Source organism: Scyliorhinus torazame, chromosome 11 (genome assembly GCF_047496885.1).
Source record: "Scyliorhinus torazame isolate Kashiwa2021f chromosome 11, sScyTor2.1, whole genome shotgun sequence".
Taxonomy (NCBI): Eukaryota; Metazoa; Chordata; class Chondrichthyes; order Carcharhiniformes; family Scyliorhinidae; genus Scyliorhinus; species Scyliorhinus torazame.
The window spans coordinates 1,720,097-1,742,630 of record NC_092717.1 but is presented as its reverse complement, the minus strand read 5'-3'; the positions used below and the strand labels follow the sequence as shown (position 1 = coordinate 1,742,630).

The following is a 22,534-nucleotide window of genomic DNA, read 5'->3' as shown; positions in this document are numbered from 1 at the left end:
CCCAGACCATCCCAGACCAGACCATCCCAGCCCATACCAACCCAGACCAGACCATCCCAGACCATGCCAGACCAGACCATCCCAGACCAGACCATCCCAGACCAGACCAGACCACCCCTGACCATCACAGACCATCCCAGACCAACCCAGGCCAGACCAGACCAGACCAACCCAGGTCAGATCATCCCAAACCAGACCAACCCAGGCGAGACCATCCCAGACCATCCCAGACCTGACCATCCCAGACAAGAGCATCCCAGCCGAGACCATCCCAGACCATCCCAGACCTGACCATCCCAGACTTGACCAGGCCAGACCAACGCAGACCAGACCATCCCAGACCAGACCATCCCAGACCATCTCAGACTATCCAAGGCCAGACCAACCCAGACCAGACTAGACCAACCCAGGTCAGAGCAACTCAGAGCATCCCAGACCAGACCAACCCAGGCCAGACCATCCCAGACAATGCCAGACCATCCGAGACCAGACCACACCATCCCAGACCAACCCAGGCCAGACCATCCCAGACCAGACCAGTCCAACCCAGGCCAGACCGTCCCAGATCTGAACAGACCAACCCAGACCAGACCATCCCAGGCCAGACCATCCCAGACTAGACCATCCCAGGCCATACCAACCCAGACTAGACCATCCCAGACTAGACCAGACCAGACCAACGCAGACCAGACCATCCCAGACCAAACCATCCCAGACCATCACAGACCAACCCAGGCCAGACAATCCCAGACCAGACCAGACCAACCCAGACCAGACCATCCCAGACAATCCCAGACCAGGCCAACCCAGACCAGACCATCCCCGACCTGACCAGATGTGACCAGACCAACCCAGAGCAGACCATCCCAGACCATACCAACCCAGACCAGACCATCCCAGACCAGACCATCCCAGACCAGACCATCCAGACCAGGTCAGAACATCCCAGACCAGACCATCCCAGACCAACCCAGGCCAGACCAGACCAGACCAACCCAGGTCAGACCATCCCAGACCAAGTCGGCCATCCCAGATTTGACCAGACCTGACCAGACCAACCCAGACCAGACCAGACCAACCCAGACCAGGCCATCCAAGACCAGACCATCCCAGACCATCCCAGACCAACCCAGGCCAGACCAACCCAGGCCACACCATCCCAGACCATGCCAGATCACCCCAGACCAGACCTGACCAGACCAGACCATCCCAGACCAGACCAACCCAGACCAGACCAACCCAGACCAGACCAGATCAGACCATCCCAGACCAGACCATCCCAGACCAGACCATCCAAAACTAGACCATCCCAGACCAGACCAGACCACCCCAGACCAGACCACCCCAGTCCATCCCAGACCGGACTAGACCATCCCCGACCTGACCAGATGTGACCAGACCAACCCAGACCAGACCATCCCAGACCAGACCATCCCAGACCAGACCATCCCAGACCAGACCATCCCAGACCAGACCATCCCAGACTAGACCATCCCAGACCAGACCACCCCAGACCATCCCAGACCAGACCACCCCAGTCCATCCCAGACCAGACAATCCCAGACCAGACCTGACCAGTTGTGACCAGACCAACCCAGAGCAGACCATCACAGACCATACCAACCCAGACCAGACCATCCCAGACCAGACCATCCCAGACCAGACCATCCCAGACCAGACCATCCCAGACCAGACCAGGTCAGACCACCCCAGACCAGACCATCCCAGACCAACCCAGGCTAGACCAGACCAGACCAACCCAGGCCACACCATCCAAGATCATGCCAGATCACCCCAGACCAGACCTGACCAGACCATCCCAGACCAGACCAACCCAGACCAGACCAGACCATCCCAGACCAGACCATCCCAGACCAGACCATCCCAGACTAGACCATCCCAGACCAGACCAGACCACCCCAGACCATCCCAGACCAGACCACCCCAGTCCATCCCAGACCAGACCATCCCAGACCAGACCTGACCAAATGTGACCAGACCAACCCAGAGCAGACCATCCCAGACCATACCAACCCAGACCAGACCATCCCAGACCAGACCATCCCAGACCAGACCATCCCAGACCAGGCCAGACCAGGTCAGACCACCCCAGACCAGACCATCCCAGACCAACCCAGGCCAGACCAGACCAGACCAAACCAACCCAGGTCAGACCATCCCAGACCAAGTCGGCCATCCCAGATCTGACCAGACCTGACCAGACCAACCCAGACCAGACCATCCCAGACTATCCCAGAACTTACCAACCCAGACCAGACCATCCCAGACCAGAACAACCCAGACCAGGCCATCCAAGACCAGACCATCCAAGACCATACCAGATCATCCCAGACCAACCCAGGACACACCATCCCAGACCATGCCAGATCACCCCAGACCAGACCTGACCAGACCATCCCAGACCAGACCAACCCAGACCAGACCAACCCAGACCAGACCATCCCAGACCAGACCATCCCAGACCAGACCATCCCAGACTAGACCATCCCAGACCAGACCAGACCACCCCAGACCTCCCAGACCAGACCACCCCAGTCCATCCCAGAGCAGACCATCCCAGACCAGACCTGACCAGATGTGACCAGACCAACCCAGAGCAGACCATCCCAGACCATACCAACCCAGACCAGACCATCCCAGACCAGACCATCCCAGACAAGACCATCCCAGACCAGACCATCCCAGACCAGACCAGGTCAGACCGCATTATAGGAAGGACGTGGAGGCTTTGGAGCGGGTGCAGAGGAGATTTACCAGGATGTTGCCTGGTATGGAGGGAAAATCTTATGAGGAAAGGCTGATGGACTTGAGGTTGTTTTCGTTGGAGAGAAGAAGGTTAAGAGGAGACTTAATAGAGGCATACAAAATAATCAGGGGGTTAGATAGGGTGGATAGTGAGAGCCTTCTCCCGCGGATGGAAATGGCTGGCACAAGGGGACATAGCTTTAAACTGAGGGCTAATAGATATAGGACAGAGGTCAGAGGTAGGTTCTTTACGCAAAGAGTAGTGAGGCCGTGGAATGCCCTACCTGCTACAGTAGTGAACTCGCCAACATTGAGGGCATTTAAAGGTTTATTGGATAAACATATGGATGATAAGGGCATAGTGTAGGTTAGATGGCTTTTGTTTTGGTGCAACATCGTGGGCCGAAGGGCCTGTACTGCGCTGTATCGTTCTATGTTCTATGTTCTAAGACCATCCCATCCCGGACCAAGCCAGACCAGACCATCCCAGACTAGACCAGACCAGACCAACCCAGACCAGACCATCCCAGACCAGACCATCCCAGAATGTCCCAGACCAACCCGGACCAACCCAGGCCAGACAAACCCAGGCTAGACCAGACCAACCCATGTCAGACCATCCCAGATCATCCCAGACCAGACCAACCCAGGCCAGACCGTCCCTGACCATCCCAGACCTGACCAGGCCAACACAGACCAGACCATACCAACCCAGACCAGGCCATCCCAGACCAGACCATCCCAGACCAGACCATCACAGACCATCCCAGACCAGACCATCCCAGACCAGACCAGACCAACCCATGTCAGACCATCCCAGACCAGGTCAGACCTGACCAGACCAACCCAGACCTGACCATCCCAGACCAGACGATCCCAGACCAGACCATATCAGACTAGACCAGACCAGACCAGACCAACCCAGACCAGACCAACCCAGACCAGACCATCCCAGACCAGACCATCCCAGATAATACCAACCCAGACCACACCATCCCAGACCACACCATCCCAGACCATCACAGGCCATCCCAGACCAGCCCAGGCCAGACCTGACCATCCCAGACCATACCAACCCAGACCAGACCATCCCAGGCCAGACCATCCCAGACCAGGCCATCCCAGGCCAGACCATCCCAGACCAGACCATCCCAGGCCAGACCATCCCAGACCAGGCCATCCCAGGCCAGACCATCCCAGACCAGACCATCCTAGACCATCCCATCCCAAACTACCCCAGGCCAGACCATTCCAGACGGACCATCGCAGACTATCCCATCCCAGACCGGACCATCCCAGACCAGACCATCCCAGACCAGACCAGACCAACACAGGTCAGACCATCCCAGACCATCCCAGACCAACCCAGACCAGACCAACCCAGACCAACCCAGACCAGACCATCCCAGGCCAGACCTGACCAACCCAGACCATACCAACCCAGACCAGACCATCCCAGGCCAGACCATCCCAGACCAGACCATCCCAGGCCAGACCATCCCAGACCAGACCATCCTAGACCATCCCAGACCATCCCATCCCAGACTACCACAGGCCAGACCATTCCAGACCGGACCATCGCAGACCATCCCAGACCAGACCATCCCATCCCAGACCGGACCATCCCAGACCAGACCAGACCAACACAGGTCAGACCATCCCAGACCAGGTCAGACCATCCCAGACCAACCCAGATCAGACCATCCCAGACTAGACCAGTCCAGACCAACCCATCCCAGACCGGACCATCCTAGACCAGCCAGACCAGACCATCCCAGACCAGACCACCCCAGGCCGGTTTAAGGATCAGAATCAAGCCTGCCACCTGCTGTAGGCTCAGCAAGGGGGAGTTGGGGCGATTTCCTGTGTTTAACACAAACATGAAACCCCGTTTCGTGATGATTGTGGCGATTTTCTTCCGGTGTTAATGTCTAAATGGTTATCGTTCCTGTGCTATTGCAGACGGTGCGGCGAAGTAAGTGCCACCAGATGGCGAATCGTTCAATGGTTCAGCTGACGTGACAGACGCGACAAGGTTTAGTGATAAGGATGAAGGGTTTTCATTGGAAGGCCTGTCTCACTGCTTGCCGCCCCCCCCGCCCCCCCCGAGTTTACATTTAGTATTTCAGCTCACTGCTGCTATGATGAGGATTTTCACAGTTGAATTTCAGCTAAAAGTTGTTGCGGACAATGTCTGCCCCCTGGGAGCTGGGGGTCCGCATTGCCTCCCGGAACTGCGCCCGTGTCTTGCTCGAGCTGTTAGCGCAAACCACAAGCGCAATGTTGAGATTTTCATTGCTGATGTTAAGAAACACATTTATTTCTTTCCTTGTCGAAGAAAGAAACGAGCGAGTGCGGGGAGGTGACCCTGAGTGAACATTTAGCAAACAGACATTAGAAATCTTTGGGTTAAGAGGATCAGACAGACTCCCAGCTGGAAGGGAAAAGATTCCATCATTGCACCAAAATCTTCTGCTGATGAAGTTCTGGAGCGAAAAGCCAGCTGATGATGCTGGGAAGTGAGCAGTTTGATCTCGGAGGTTACATGGTCTAACTCTGGGTTTGTTATCGGTAACCAGTCCAGTGCTGTTCGACCCTCTGGTTAGTGGAGTCCATATACAAAGGAGGGTTGTCAGGCAGTAGGTTTTTCTAAATGTAAAATATAGCAACGCCTCATTCTGACTAGCAATAAAGATCAGACCCGGAGGATATCTATCATTGATATTTAGGAAATCAGTCAAGGAGACTGACCTGCTATGAACAGGGTTATGGGTGCAGCGGGAACACTTTGAAAGTTAAAGAGAACAAGAACAATTGTGTGGAAATTTGGGAATATAATTTTACAAAAGCAAGACATTAGTGGACATGAATGATAGCGGTAATCCTCGCCAGTAAATAGCTTACAGAATATGTTGTACCCATCTCTATCCTACACCAGTTAACACTATAAAAGTACACTATACTGAGCTATAGGCTCCCTGAGGTTTGTACAATTAATCAAAATAACATGCCTCTTGGGAGTCTTTGATGTGTGATTTCTAATTGGCATCTATCTCATCTGTGTGTCAACTTTGTGCATTATCTCATGGATTTGATGTAATAAAGCGTATGACAAAGAACAAAGAAATGTACAGCACAGGAACAGGCCCTTCGGCCCTCCAAGCCCGTGCCGACCATGCTGCCCGACTAAACTACAATCTCCTACACTTCCTGGGTCCGTATCCCTCTATTCCCATCTTATTCATGTATTTGTCAAGATGCCCCTCAAATGTCACTATCGTCCCTGCTTCCACCACCTCCTCCGGCAGTGAGTTCCAGGTACCCACTACCCTCTGTGTAAAAAACTTGCCTCATACATCTCCTCTAAACCTTGCCCCTTGCACCTTAAACCTATGCCCCCTAATAATTGACCCCTCTACCCCTGGGAAAAAGCCTCTGACTATCCCCTCTGTCTATGCCCCTCATAATTTTGTAGACCTCTATCAAGTCACCCCTCAACCTCCATCGTTCCAGTGAGAACAAACCGAGTTTATTCAACAGCTCCTCATAGCTAATGCCCTCTATACCAGGCAACACCCTGGTAAATCTCTTCTGCACCCTCTCTAAAGCCTCCACATCCTTCTGGTAGTGTGGCGATCAGAATTGAACACTATACTCCAAGTGTGGCCTAACTAAGGTTCTATACAGCTGCAACATGACTTGCCAATTCTTATACTCAATGCCCTGGCCAATGAAGGCAAGCATGCCGTATGCCTTCTTGACTATCTTCTCCACCTGTGTTGCCCCTTTCAGTGACCTCTGGACCTGTACACCTAGATCTCTCTGACTTTCAATACTCTTGAGGGTTCTACCATTCACTGTATATTCCCTACCTGCATTAGACCTTCCAAAATGCATTACCTCACATTTGTCCGGATTAAACTCTATCTGCCATCTCTCCGCCCAAGTCTCCAAACGATCTAAATCCTGCTGTATCCTCTGACAGTCCTCATCGTTATCCGCAATTCCACCAACCTTTGTGTTGTCTACAAACTTACTAATCAGACCAGTTACATTTTCCTCCAAATAATTTATATATACTACGAACAGCAAAGGTCCCAGCACTGATCTCTGCAGAACACCACTAGTCACAGCCCTCCAATTAGAAAAGCATCCTTCCATTGCTACTCTCTGCCTTCTATGACCTAGCCAGTTCTGTATCCATCTTGCCAGCTCACCCCTGATCCCGTGTGACTTCACCTTTTGTACCAGTTTACCATGAGGGACCTTGTCAAGGGCCTTACTGAAGTCCATTTGGACAACATCCACTGCCCTACCTGCATCAATCAACTTTGTGACCTCTTCGAAAAACTCTGTCAAGTTAGTGAGACACGACCTCCCCTTCACAAAACCGTGCCGCCTCTCACTAATACGTCCATTTGCTTCCAAATGGGAGTAGATCCTGTCTCGAAGAATTCTCTCCAGTAATTTCCCTACCACTGACGTAAGGCTCACTGGCCTGTAGTTCCCTGGATTATCCTTGCTACCCTTCTGAAACAAAGGAACAACATTGGCTATTCTCCAGTCCTCCGGGATAAAACAATTAAACAGCACATTCCACATATCAAATCACCTTTCGTGATTTAACAGAAACTCTATCTGCCCTCCCGACTCTGCTCAAAGTTTGTCCTCAAAACCTCCAGCCTGGAAACTGGAGAGACAATCCCAGACACCCAGGGTCAGACAATCCCAGGCACACAGGGTCAGACACTTCCCAGACACCCAGGATCAGACACTTCCCAGACACCCAGGGTCAGACACTTCCCAACACACCCAGGGTCAGACAATCCCAGACACCCAGGGTCAGACACTTCCCAGACTCCCAGGATCAGACAGTCCCAGACACCCAGGGTCAGACACTTCCCAACACACCCAGGGTCAGACAATCCCAGACACCCAGGGTCAGACAATCCCAGGCACACAGGGTCAGACAATCCCAGACACCCGGGTCAGACGATACCAGACACCCAGGGTCAGACACTTCCCAGATACCCAGGGTCAGACAATCCCAGACACCCAGGGTCAGACACTTCCCAGACACCCAGGGTCAGACAATCCAAGACACCCAGGGTCAGACAATCCCAGACACCCAGGGTCAGACACTTCCCAGATACCCAGGGTCAGACAATCCCAGACACCCAGGGTCAGACACTTCCCAGACACCCAGGGTCAGACACTTCCCAGACTCCCAGGATCAGACAGTCCCAGACACCCAGGGTCAGACACTTCCCAACACACCCAGGGTCAGACAATCCCAGACACCCAGGGTCAGACACTTCCCAGACTCCCAGGATCAGACAGTCCCAGACACCCAGGGTCAGACACTTCCCAACACACCCAGGGTCAGACAATCCCAGACACCCAGGGTCAGACAATCCCAGACACCCAGGGTCAGACAATCCCAGGCACCCAGGGTCAGACACTTCCCAGACACCCAGGATCAGACACTTCCCAGACACCCAGGGTCAGACACTTCCCAACACACCCAGGGTCAGACAATCCCAGACACCCAGGGTCAGACAATCCCAGACACCCAGGGTCAGACAATCCCAGGCACACAGGGTCAGACAATCCCAGACACCCGGGTCAGACGATACCAGACACCCAGGGTCAGACACTTCCCAGATACCCAGGGTCAGACAATCCCAGACACCCAGGGTCAGACACTTCCCAGACACCCAGGGTCAGACAATCCAAGACACCCAGGGTCAGACAATCCCAGACACCCAGGGTCAGACAATCCCAGACACCCAGGGTCAGACACTTCCCAGACACCCAGGGTCAGACACTTCCCAGACTCCCAGGATCAGACAGTCCCAGACACCCAGGGTCAGACACTTCCCAACACACCCAGGGTCAGACAATCCCAGACACCCAGGGTCAGACAATCCCAGACACCCAGGGTCAGACACTTCCCAGACACCCAGGGACAGACAATCCCAGACACCCAGGGCCAGACACTTCCCAGACACCCAGGGTCAGACAATCCCAGACACCCAGGGTCAGACAATCCCAGACACCCAGGGTCAGATAGTCACAGACACCCAGGGTCAGATAGTCACAGACACCCAGGGTCAGACAATCCCAGACACCCAGGGTCAGACACTTCCCAGACACCCAGGGTCAGACCATCCAGACACCCAGGGGCAGACCATCCCAGACACCCAGGGTCAGACAATCCCAGACACCCAGGGTCAGACACTTCCCAGACACCCAGGGTCAGACACTTCCCAGACACCCAGGGTCAGACACTTCCCAGATACCCAGGGTCAGACAATCCCAGACACCCAGGGTCAGTCAATCCCAGACACCCAGGGTCAGACACTTCCCAGACACCCAGGGTCAGACACTTCCCAGATACCCAGGGTCAGACAATCCCAGACACCCAGGGTCAGTCAATCCCAGACACCCAGGGTCAGACAATCCCAGGCACACAGGGTCAGACAATCCCAGACACCCAGGGTCAGACCATCCAGACACCCAGGGGCAGACCATCCCAGACACCCAGGGTCAGACAATCCCAGACACCCAGGGTCAGTCAATCTCAGACACCCAGGGTCAGACACTTCCCAGACACCCAGGGTCAGACAATCCCTGACACCCAGGGTCAGTCAATCCCAGACACCCAGGGTCAGACACTTCCCAGACACCCAGGGTCAGACAATCCCTGACACCCAGGGTCAGATAGTCACAGACACCCAGGGTCAGACACTTCCCAACACACCCAGGGTCAGACAATCCCAGACATCCAGGGTCAGACAATCCCAGACACCCAGGGTCAGACACTTCCCAGACACCCAAGGTCAGACAATCCCAGACACCTAGGGTCAGACACTTCCCAGACACCCAGGGTCAGACACTTCCCAACACACCCAGGGTCAGACAATCCCAGACACCCAGGGTCAGACAATCCCAGACACCCAGGGTCAGACAATCCCAGACACCCGGGTCAGACACTTCCCAACACACCCAGGGTCAGACAATCCCAGACACCCAGGGTCAGACAATCCCAGACACCCAGGGTCAGACACTTCCCAGACACCCAGGGTCAGACACTTCCCAACACACCCAGGGTCAGACAATCCCAGACACCTAGGGTCAGACACTTCCCAGACACCCAGGGTCAGACAATCCCAGACACCCAGGGTCAGACAATCCCAGACACCCAGGGTCAGACACTTCCCAGACACCCAGGGTCAGACAATCCCAGACACCCAGGGTCAGATAGTCACAGGCACCCAGGGTCAGACAGTCCCAGACACCCAGGGTCAGACAATCCCAGACACCCAGGGTCAGATAGTCACAGACACCCAGGGTCAGACAGTCCCAGACACCCAGGGTCAGACAATCCCAGACACCCAGGGTCAGACACTTCCCAGACACCCAGGGTCAGACAATCCCAGACACCCAGGGTCAGACACTTCCCAGACACCCAGGGTCAGACAGTCCCAGACACCCAGGGTCAGACAGTCCCAGACACCCAGGGTCAGACAATCCCAGACACCCAGGGTCAGACACTTCCCAGACACCCAGGGTCAGACAATCCCAGACACCCAGGGTCAGACACTTCCCAGACACCCAGGGTCAGACAATCCCAGACACCCAGGGTCAGACACTTCCCAGACACCCAGGGTCAGATAGTCACAGACACCCAGGGTCAGACAGTCCCAGACACCCAGGGTCAGACAATCCCAGACACCCAGGGTCAGACACTTCCCAGACACCCAGGGTCAGACACTGCTCAACACACCGGGTTGTTTTCTGTGGGGGAACATTTTCAGAACTTTAAGCATCAACATTTACTAGTTCAGATGTTTTTTTAAGTTTCACCTCAAACCAGCGAGCTTGTTTTACAAAAATATGAAATAAAAAAGGAAAAATAAAAGCAGGTGAGGAGTTGGGAGGAAGGGATGTAAATAATCACTTTGCAAAACCAACTCCAGGGTCAGTTCCTTCCAATTTTGCTCTAATAAGAGAATGGAAAATAAAACAATGATTCTTAAACCCGGGACGTGCAGATCACGGAGAGGTCTCTGCACATCCCAATTAGTCCCTGGCGAAGGGCTATTAGTTAGAAACGCGCGGGGACATCCATGAAGCAGCCAACACTTCAGAGAATCTTCCTACCGGTTACCAATCGGATCATCCTGAACTCACTCGGGAGGAGATCATTCGCGTCATTTCCGCTAAACAGTTATTTCATCATCAGATCCTCAAAAGCAGACAGAGGAATTGCAGAGATGGAGCTGCCTGTAGTGGTCATCTTTGTGGCATGCTTCCCCTGTGGGTATTTTGGCTTTGGTCCATTTTAAATTTAACATATCCTCTGACCATCTGCAGTAACATTCATGTTTTTTTCCAACAGGTGGGTGTTTAGCTCAATCCTTGACTCAACTCAAGTTGTCCACAAGCAGGGCTCTGGGTAAAGCTGCCCGTTTTCGATGTGTGTTCCAATCTGCGGCTTTCTCAAGCTCCACCATTCACTGGTACCGAAACACCCCGAGCCGGGGCTTCCATCGCGTTCTCTACCTGACAGGCAATGGCCCCGTTTACGACGATGGTTTCGCGGCTAGATTCACCGCCGAAAACGTGGAACAAGACAAGACAAGCAGACTGGACATAGGAAAGATCGTGGAGAGCGACGCGGGAGTTTATTACTGCGCCTTGTGGAAGAGCACAATGAGAGGGGGCAGCGAGGAGCCCCTACAAATACACTGCCTGGGGACATTCCCCAAATCACAGAGCTCCGTTTACAATCTAACTGGGCAATTCCAGGTTAAACCCGCAGCCAATCAGTATGTGAGTTCTCCAATCCTTTCCCTGACATGGAACATTCCCAAACACCAGGATACAAAGGGTTGTGGGGAAAGTTCAGCTCACAGCAGCTCCGGGCTTCCTCCACAAACCTCGGCTTTCATACAAAGATTGGCAGCTGTTCATGTTAGAGACAAAAATATGACTTTTTTGGTATTTGCTCTTTCGAACTGGGTTTAAACAGCGAAAGTCAAAATTTAAACTCAATCAAACCATTAAGTGAAGACCGGGGGGGGGGGGGATAATGATAAACCCGAATGTATCGACCTCGGCATAACGAATGGAATTAATGCAGCAATTATTCACTTTTTATTACAACTAACTCAGAATAAAACAGTGCCGAGTCTTAATTACTGACAAATCACACTTCCCGATATTAATACAATCTCTGATTTTGACCTTAATCGATCAGGTCACTGCAGATCGCTGTGTGATTTGTACCAGCATCACCGTCTGGATACAAATGAAAAATGTTCATCGCCAAATGAATGGGTGGAATTTAGTCACACTGGGCACCTGACACGTAAACACGTGTTTTTGACGCTTCTCTAAATGTTCTTTGTCCAGTTAATCGCCTCTCGCCTTCCACCGTCTCCAGTTTGTCAAGAACTCTGCTTCTGCCCACAAGTCATTACAAGTTCCACCATTTTCATCTTTGAATCTCTCCTTGGTTCCACTCTCTACAAAATCCTCCAAGATTTCGCCAAATTCCCAACCTACTTTCCTGCACCGTTAGTGGCTCAGTGCAATAATACAACAGGCAAAGATCTGGGATGGAGTAAAATGTGGGAAAATGCGGACTTGTCCACTTTGGGAGGAAGAATAGAAAAGCAGGAAATTATTTAAATGGAGAGATTGCAGAACTCGGAGGCACAGAGGCACCTGGGTGGCTTGCTACATGAGCCAGGAAAAGTTAGTCTGCAGGTAAAGAATTGTGAAGGCAAATGGAATGTTGGCCTTAGCCACAAGAGGGTTGAGTTCAGGAGTAAAGATTTCTTGCTGCAATTGTACAGAGCCTTGGGGCAGCACGGCGGTGCAGCGGTTAGCACTGCTGCCTCACGACGCCAAGGTCCCAGGTTCGATCCCGGCTCTGGGTCACTGTCCTTGTGGAGTTTGCACATTCTTCCCATGTCTGCGTGGGTTTCACCCCCACAACCCAAAGATGTGCAGGGTAGGCGGATTGACCACGATAAATTGCCCCTTAATTGGAAAAAATGAATTGGGTACTCTAAAAATAAAAATAAAAATTGTACAGAGCCTTGGTGAGACAGACTATTGTGCACAGAGGGGGGGAGGGAGGGGGTTGGGGAAAGGATGGAGAGGAGGGAGGAGGGGTGGGGAGGGAGGGGAGAAAGGGGGGAAGGGAGGGGAGGAAGAACAAGAGAAAGAGACCGGTGGAGGGTCCAGGCCGAGAGAAATGACATGACAAAGAAGACACGGAACAAAAGACAAAAATGTTAGTAGTAAAGAATGAAATATTTGTGCAGAGTGTGAATGGTGAACAACTGTGTCCAAAAGCAAAACAATAAAAACAAGATTCAGACTGGCACATGGCAAAACAAATCAAAATGGGAGCCAAAGTTGGGGGTGTGAGGTTTTTGAACTCAATGTTGAGTCCAGAGGCTGGAATGTGCCTCCTCGGAAGATGACGAGTTGTTCCCTGAGATTGTGTTGAGCTTCACCGGAACATCACAGGCCGAGGACAGAAATGTAATAATAATAATCTTTATTACTGTCACAAGTGGGTTTACATTAAAACTGCAAATCTATGTAGGCACCGCCTCTTTATTGAACTTTGCTGACAAGCCTGTTGTGCGCCACTCTATCAAATGTCTTTCGGAAACCGGTGTACATCACCCGCCCGCCTCAATCTTCTCTTACTCTTCAACTGGGAACCCTTCATTTCTCATTTTCAAGTTAAATCCTGAATTGAATTTTGAGTGGGCACTTTGCGCGATTGTGGCGAGTGACCCTTTCACATTTTACAAAGAGGCTGCAAACTGGGCGGGTTTTATGCGGAGCCAGGAAATTGGCGGTTGGGGCGGAGAGTCTGGAATGCTTTATATTTACAAACTTGAGTAATCGCCGAGTCCCCGAGCGAGTCGGTCACTGCGAGATGTTCTGGATTATTGTCACGCTGTTTTTACCCTGTATGTACTTCTATTTATTTAGATTCTGTCCAATAATCTTCAACTTTTTCAAATGAGATAATTTTTGTGCATTTGTTTCCAGGTGGGGGGTTGGCTTTGACCCAAACTCCAATCTCATATCTTGGCAGAATCGACAAAACTGTGCGGTTTAAGTGTGCGGGGCAGGGCCGGAGCACCGTGATCCATTGGTACCAACAGAAGCCGGGCCAGGCGCCTTCGAGAATTCTCTATTCTGGCTCCAGCGTGATTCGGGATCCGGAATTTGGCAGCAAATTCTCAGCAGATCGGGAGGACAAGTTGTGCACTTTGATAATCAAAACCATCGCGCAGGAGGACGCTGCCACTTATTATTGCGCATATTGGGAAGCACAGTGTTGAACAGAAACAGAAAGCCTTTACAAAAACCCCGGCGTCCCTCTCCTGTCACACACACACAACTTACATTCAAACAGCTTCTTTACTGGAGTAACCCGTCCCAAAGAGCCTCGGAACAGCCCAAAGCGAACAGAAAGTGTCAGGGGGATGGGCTTAAACCAGTGTTTAGTGTTCACAATGTTACTTTCATCCAGTTCCACAAACCTGGCTCACACCGAGTGGAGCAGAGTGGGAATAATCTAGTGGAGGTGTTGAGAATGATTGAGGGATGGGAGAGGTCAGATACAGGAGGCGATGTCCTGTGGTGGAGTTACAGCTGGACAGAGGCGCGAATTCAGGAATCATTGCTGCACATGGTGAGCTGGGGTTCAGAACCGGATGGCACCGACAAGCCTCAGATAGAGATTCCTGTGTCAGTGTGAAATATTAAAGGACATGGATAACGGAGGTGACTTTCAAACCTGCCCCTATCAGACTGAAACACAGAACAGCCCCGAGGGGCCGAATGGCCTCTTCCTGCCATCCACAAGAAAGGTTCCTGGTTAATCAGATCATTCACTTTCCTACCCGAATGAGAGCCGGAATTGAAGACAGAAAGGTCCCTGTACACCTGACAATTCACAGCGTCACTGCCCCGGGAACAAAACTCACACAATCCTCCAAATGATCGATTCTCAATTAGCCACTTTACAGCCTTCCGCATTTAACATGGATTTGGACAACTTCACATCCTAGCCTCTCCTCGCTCCATTAACCTGGCCTTTGGTCCCCCCGGGACTTGCCGACAATCTTGTGACATCTCCAATTCCGCGCAGTGATTGGGAAGCTCCGGATGTCAAACTCTTTCTGCCTGAGAGGCGGCTGAGCTGAGGTCCCGCCCCCGGCCCCTGGGTGGGGGGGACGTGTTTAACACCCACACCAATGTCTGAGTGTTTGCTCAGAGGGAGCTGAATCTTTCCCCCGAGTTTGGAAGCTGCTGTCTGAGTGATCCTGTTGTCCGGGCGCAGTGGTGTCTCGGAGCGCAGTGATGTCCCCGGGCGCAGTGATGTCTCGGAGCGCAGTGATGTCTCGGGGTTACTGGCTGATTGTCCTGTGCATCCTGCCCTGTATGTCCCTCCTGGTGTTAATCACATTGCTTATTCAGTCTCACCTCTCACTCTCTTCATTTAGAATTGTCTACATTCTTTTCCAGGCGGATATTTTGCTCAAGAATTGAAACAAGTTAACCCATCCGTTACCAAATCTCTGAGGAAAACCGGTCGATTCTATTGTCAAGTACAAGGTGCTACGGTTAGCAGCAGTTATCCTCTGCACTGGTACCGGCAGAAAGCGGGCCAGGCGCCCACCAGGATTCTCTATTTTGGGGGCAGCACTGTCCGAGACCCGGGATTTGGTGAATTGTTTAAAGCCGGAAGCTCGAGTAAAAGCAACGAATTCTATCTCACAGTCGACAAAATAACTGCGGAGGATGCGGCCTCTTATTACTGTGCCTACTGGAGATCCACAGTGCCAGCCCCAAACACAGAGTGTGTACAAAAACCCTGAACTCCTCCCCTACCCCCGCAAAGCAGCGCGCACAGCACAGCTGCCCCATCCCCAGCCAGGCACCTTCCCCGTGTGACTGAGCGAAGCCTCCGTCCTTGTCAACCATTTGCTTCTCCTGAATCTTGATCTAAATCAGTGAGCTGTGACCCAGTCAGGGCTCCACAGCTGCGGTGCCAATGTTACATTGAAGGCAGAGCCACTTGCACGACATGGACAGGCAGCGCAATGTCAGCCAGCCCTGGGGGCGATGTACCGTCAATTACCACCAGCCCAGAATGGTGAAACAATCGAGGCTTTATTGCACAAGATGTTGTGCCTCCTGCAGCTGGAACCAGAATGGGAGCAGTGCAGGAGATCATACACTTTTATACACCGCCTGCTGGGAGGAGCCAGCAGGCTGGGATTGACTGTGGTACCTGTAATACACGGGCAGTACCGTAATACACGGGCAGTACCGTAATACACGGGCAGTACCGTAATACACGGGCAGTACCGTAATACATGCAATGTGTTACCAGTGGTGTTTACCACAGGGGGAATGTTTCACACTGAGTGACCTGACCGCAGCAAAATCACCAGCGCCCATAAACTTCCCATTCAATCTCATCCTGGGCTTTACTAAACTGGGAGGTGGATTAAAAGAGAGAGGTTGTGCTAAACTTCCCCCTCCCCCACACACACGCTCCCCCACACAGCCTCCAACTCCCCCCACACACAACTCATACCCTCCCCACACACACCCTCCCCCACCCCACACAGCCTCCCCCTTCCCCCCACACACCCTCTCCCTCCCCACACCTCCTCCTCTTCCCACACACGCACCCTCCCCCTCCCCACACACGCACTCTCCCCCTCCACACACACACACTCTCCCCCACACACTCCCTCCCCACACACGCACCCTCCCCCACGCGCACCCTCCCCCTCGCCACACACGCACTCTCCCCCTCCACACACACACACTCTCCCCCACACACTCCCTCCCCCACATGCACCCTCCCCTCCCCACACACACACCCTCCCCTCCCCCCACACAACCTCCCCCCACACAACCTCCCCCTCCCCACACACCCTCCCTCTCCCCACACACACCCTCTCCCTCCCCACACACACCCTCCCACACACCTGGCTCCCCCTCCCCACACACCCTCCCGTCCCCCCACACACCCTCCCCCTCCCCAAACACCCTCCCCCTCCCCCCGCACACCCTCCCCCTCACTGCACACCCTCCCCCTCCCTGCACACCCACCCCTTCCCCCCGCACACACTCCCCCCTGCACACACTCCCCCCACACACTCCCCCACACACTCCCCACACACACACACACACCCCTCCCCCCACACACACTCCCCTCCCTCCACACACACTCCCCTCCCCACACACACTCCCCTCCCCCCACACACACTCCCCTCCCCACACACCCTCCCTCCCACACAACCTCCCCCTCCCCCACACACCCTCCACTTTCCCCCACACACCCTTCCCCCACACACCCTTCCCCCACACACCCTCCCCTTCCCGAATCACAGACCCTCCTTCACCTCACCCCCCCCACACAGCATCCCCCTCTCCACACACACCCAACCCCTCCTCACACACACACACACACCCCCTCCCCACACACCCTCCCCATCCCCCCTACACACCCTTTCCCCACACCACCCTCCCACTCCCCCCCCCCCCCCCCCCCCCCCACACACACACTTGCCGCCAGAAAGAGGAAACTCTGACAGTGCGGCACTCCCTCAGTACTGACCCTCTGACAGTGCAGCACCCCCTCAGTACTGACCTTGTGACAGTGCGGCACTCCCTCAGTACTGACCCGCTGACAGTGCGGCGCTCCCTCAGTACTGACCCTCTGATAGTGCAGCACTTCCTCAGTACTGACCCTCTGACAGTGCGGCACTCCCTCAGTACTGACCCTCTGACAGTGCGGCACTCCCTCAGTACTGACCCTCTGACAGTGCAGCACTCCCTCAGTACTGACCCTCTGACAGTGCGGCACTCCCTCAGTACTGACCCTCTGATAGTGCAGCACTTCCTCAGTACTGACCCTCTGACAGTGCGGCACTCCCTCAGTACTGACCCTCTGACAGTGCGGCACTCCCTCAGTACTGACCCTCTGACAGTGCAGCACTCCCTCAGTACTGACCCTCTGACAGTGCGGCACTCCCTCAGTACTGACCCACTGACAGTGCAGCACTCCCTCAGTACTGACCCTCTGACAGTGCGGCACCCCTCAGTACTGACTCTCTGACAGTGCAGCACTCCCTCAGTACTGACCCTCTGACAGTGCAGCATTTCCTCAGTACTGACCCTCTGACAGTGCAGCACTCCCTCAGTACTGACCCTCTGACAGTGCGGCACTCCCTCAGTACTGACCCTCTGACAGTGCGGCACTCCCTCAGTACTGACCCTCTGACAGTGCAGCACTCCCTCAGTACTGACCCTCTGACAGTGCGGCACCCCTCAGTACTGACTCTCTGACAGTGCAGCACTCCCTCAGTACTGACCCTCTGACAGTGCAGCATTTCCTCAGTACTGACCCTCTGACAGTGCAGCACTCCCTCAGTACTGACCCTCTGACAGTGCGGCACTCCTCAGTACTGACTTTCTGACAGTGCAGCACTCCCTCAGTACTGACCCTCTGACAGTGCAGCACTCCCTCAGTACTGACCCTCTGACAGTGCGGCACCCCTCAGTACTGACTCTCTGACAGTGCAGCACTCCCTCAGTACTGACCCTCTGACAGTGCAGCATTTCCTCAGTACTGACCCCCTGACAGTGCAGCACTCCCTCAGTACTGACCCTCTGACAGTGCGGCACTCCCTCAGTACTGACCCTCTGACAGTGCGGCACTCCCTCAGTACTGACCCTCTGACAGTGCAGCACTCCCTCAGTACTGACCCTCTGACAGTGCGGCACTCCCTCAGTACTGACCCTCTGACAGTGCGGCACTCCCTCAGTACTGACCCTCTGACAGTGCGGCACTCCCTCAGTACTGACCCTCTGACAGTGCAGCACTCCCTCAGTACTGACCCTCTGACAGTGCGGCACTCCCTCAGTACTGACCCTCTGACAGTGCAGCACTCCCTCAGTACTGACCCTCTGACAGTGCGGCACCCCTCAGTACTGACTCTCTGACAGTGCAGCACTCCCTCAGTACTGACCCTCTGACAGTGCAGCATTTCCTCAGTACTGACCCTCTGACAGTGCAGCACTCCCTCAGTACTGACCCTCTGACAGTGCGGCACTCCTCAGTACTGACTTTCTGACAGTGCAGCACTCCCTCAGTACTGACCCTGACAGTGCAGCACTCCCTCAGTACTGACTCTCTGACAGTGCAGCACTCCCTCAGTACTGACCCTCTGACAGTGCAGCATTTCCTCAGTACTGACCCCCTGACAGTGCAGCACTCCCTCAGTACTGACCCTCTGACAGTGCGGCACTCCCTCAGTACTGACCCTCTGACAGTGCGGCACTCCCTCAGTACTGACCCTCTGACAGTGCAGCACTCCCTCAGTACTGACCCTCTGACAGTGCGGCACTCCCTCAGTACTGACCCTCTGACAGTGCGGCACTCCCTCAGTACTGACCCTCTGACAGTGCGGCACTCCCTCAGTACTGACCCTCTGACAGTGCAGCACTCCCTCAGTACTGACCCTCTGACAGTGCGGCACTCCCTCAGTACTGACCCTCTGACAGTGCAGCACTCCCTCAGTACTGACCCTCTGACAGTGCGGCACCCCTCAGTACTGACTCTCTGACAGTGCAGCACTCCCTCAGTACTGACCCTCTGACAGTGCAGCATTTCCTCAGTACTGACCCTCTGACAGTGCAGCACTCCCTCAGTACTGACCCTCTGACAGTGCGGCACTCCTCAGTACTGACTTTCTGACAGTGCAGCACTCCCTCAGTACTGACCCTGACAGTGCAGCACTCCCTCAGTACTGACTCTCTGACAGTGCAGCACTCCCTCAGTACTGACCCTGACAGTGCAGCACTCCCTCAGTACTGACCCTCTGACAGTGCAGCACTCCCTCAGTACTGACCCTGACAGTGCGGCGCTCCCTCAGTACTGACTCTCTGACAGTGCAGCACTCCCTCAGTACTGACCCTCTGACAGTGCAGCACTCCCTCAGTACTGACCCTCTGACAATGCGGCACTCCCTCAGTACTGACCCTCTGACAGTGCGGCACTCCCTCAGTACTGAACCTGACAGTGCAGCACTCCCTCAGTACTGACTCTCTGACAGTGCAGCACTCCCTCAGTACTGACCCTCAGACAGTGCGGCACCCCTCAGTACTGACCCTCTGACAGTGCAGCACTCCCTCAGTACTGACCCTCTGACAGTGCAGCACTCCCTCAGTACTGACCCTCTGACAGTGCGGCACCCCGCAGTACTGACCCTCTGACAGTGCAGCAGTCCGTCAGTACTGACCCTCTGACAGTGTGGCACTCCCTCAGTACTGACCCTCTGACAGTGCGGCACTCCCTCAGTACTGACCCTCTGACAGTGCGGCACTCTCTCAGTACTGACCCTCTGACAGTGCGGCACTCCCTCAGTACTGACCCTCTGACAGTGTGGCACTCCCTCAGTACTGACCCTCTGACAGTGCGGCACTCCCTCAGTACTGACGCTCTGACAGTGCGGCACTCCCTCAGTACTGACCCTCTGACAGTGCGGCACTCTCTCAGTACTGACCCTCTGACAGTGCGGCACTCCCTCAGTACTGACCCTCTGACAGTGCGGCACTCTCTCAGTACTGATGCTCTGACAGTGCAGCACTCCCTCAGTACTGACCCTCTGACTGTGCGGCACTCCCTCAGTACTGACCCTCTGACAGTGCGGCACTCCCTCAGTACTGACCCTCTGACAGTGCGGCACTCTCTCAGTACTGATGCTCTGACAGTGCAGCACTCCCTCAGTACTGACCCTCTGACAGTGCAGCACTCCCTCAGTACTGACCCTCTGACAGTGCAGCACACCCTCAGTACTGACCCTCTGGCAGTGCAACACTCCCTCAGTACTGACTCTGTGACAGTGCAGCACTCCCTCAGTACTGTGCCTCTGACAGTGCGGCACTCCCTCAGTACTGACCCTCTGACAGTGCAGCACTCCCTCAGTACTGACCCTCTGACAGTGCAGCATTTCCTCAGTACTGACCCTCTGACAGTGCAGCACTCCCTCAGTACTGACCCTCTGACAGTGCGGCACTCCTCAGTACTGACTTTCTGACAGTGCAGCACTCCCTCAGTACTGACCCTGACAGTGCAGCACTCCCTCAGTACTGACTCTCTGACAGTGCAGCACTCCCTCAGTACTGACCCTGACAGTGCAGCACTCCCTCAGTACTGACCCTCTGACAGTGCAGCACTCCCTCAGTACTGACCCTGACAGTGCGGCGCTCCCTCAGTACTGACTCTCTGACAGTGCAGCACTCCCTCAGTACTGACCCTCTGACAGTGCAGCACTCCCTCAGTACTGACCCTCTGACAATGCGGCACTCCCTCAGTACTGACCCTCTGACAGTGCGGCACTCCCTCAGTACTGAACCTGACAGTGCAGCACTCCCTCAGTACTGACTCTCTGACAGTGCAGCACTCCCTCAGTACTGACCCTCAGACAGTGCGGCACCCCTCAGTACTGACCCTCTGACAGTGCAGCACTCCCTCAGTACTGACCCTCTGACAGTGCAGCACTCCCTCAGTACTGACCCTCTGACAGTGCGGCACCCCGCAGTACTGACCCTCTGACAGTGCAGCAGTCCGTCAGTACTGACCCTCTGACAGTGTGGCACTCCCTCAGTACTGACCCTCTGACAGTGCGGCACTCCCTCAGTACTGACCCTCTGACAGTGCGGCACTCTCTCAGTACTGACCCTCTGACAGTGCGGCACTCCCTCAGTACTGACCCTCTGACAGTGTGGCACTCCCTCAGTACTGACCCTCTGACAGTGCGGCACTCCCTCAGTACTGACGCTCTGACAGTGCGGCACTCCCTCAGTACTGACCCTCTGACAGTGCGGCACTCTCTCAGTACTGACCCTCTGACAGTGCGGCACTCCCTCAGTACTGACCCTCTGACAGTGCGGCACTCTCTCAGTACTGATGCTCTGACAGTGCAGCACTCCCTCAGTACTGACCCTCTGACTGTGCGGCACTCCCTCAGTACTGACCCTCTGACAGTGCGGCACTCCCTCAGTACTGACCCTCTGACAGTGCGGCACTCTCTCAGTACTGATGCTCTGACAGTGCAGCACTCCCTCAGTACTGACCCTCTGACAGTGCAGCACTCCCTCAGTACTGACCCTCTGACAGTGCAGCACACCCTCAGTACTGACCCTCTGGCAGTGCAACACTCCCTCAGTACTGACTCTGTGACAGTGCAGCACTCCCTCAGTACTGTGCCTCTGACAGTGCGGCACTCCCTCAGTACTGACCCTCTGACAGTGCGGCACTCCCTCAGTACTGACCCTCTGACAGTGCAGCACCCCCTCAGTACTGTGCCTCTGACAGTGCAGCACTCCCTCAGTACTGACCCTGACAGTGCAGCACTCCCTCAGTACTGACTCTCTGACAGTGCAGCACTCCCTCAGTACTGACCCTCTGACAGTGCGGCGCTCCCTCAGTACTGACCCTCTGACAGTGCGGCACTCCCTCAGTACTGACCCTCTGACAGTGCAGCACTCCCTCAGTACTGACCCTCTAACAGTGCGGCACTCCCTCAGGACTGACCCTCTAACAGTGCGGCACTCCCTCAGTACTGACCCTCTAACAGTGCGGCGCTCCCTCAGTACTGATGCTCTGACAGTGCAGCACTCCCTCAGTACTGACCCTCTA

At 54.5% G+C, this 22,534-nt stretch overlaps 1 protein-coding gene across 1 annotated transcript in view; it reads left to right on the top strand.

Annotated features, from left to right (window-relative positions):
* Positions 1 to 15,120: 15,120 nt before the first annotated feature.
* The window catches only part of LOC140385969 (uncharacterized), a 72,515-nt gene continuing 65,101 nt past the window's right edge, over positions 15,121 to 22,534 (top strand). The window contains 2 exon segments of the mRNA XM_072468613.1: positions 15,121 to 15,250; positions 15,337 to 15,670. Coding sequence (XP_072324714.1) covers positions 15,172 to 15,250; positions 15,337 to 15,670 — 413 coding nt within the window. The 5' untranslated portion in view covers positions 15,121 to 15,171.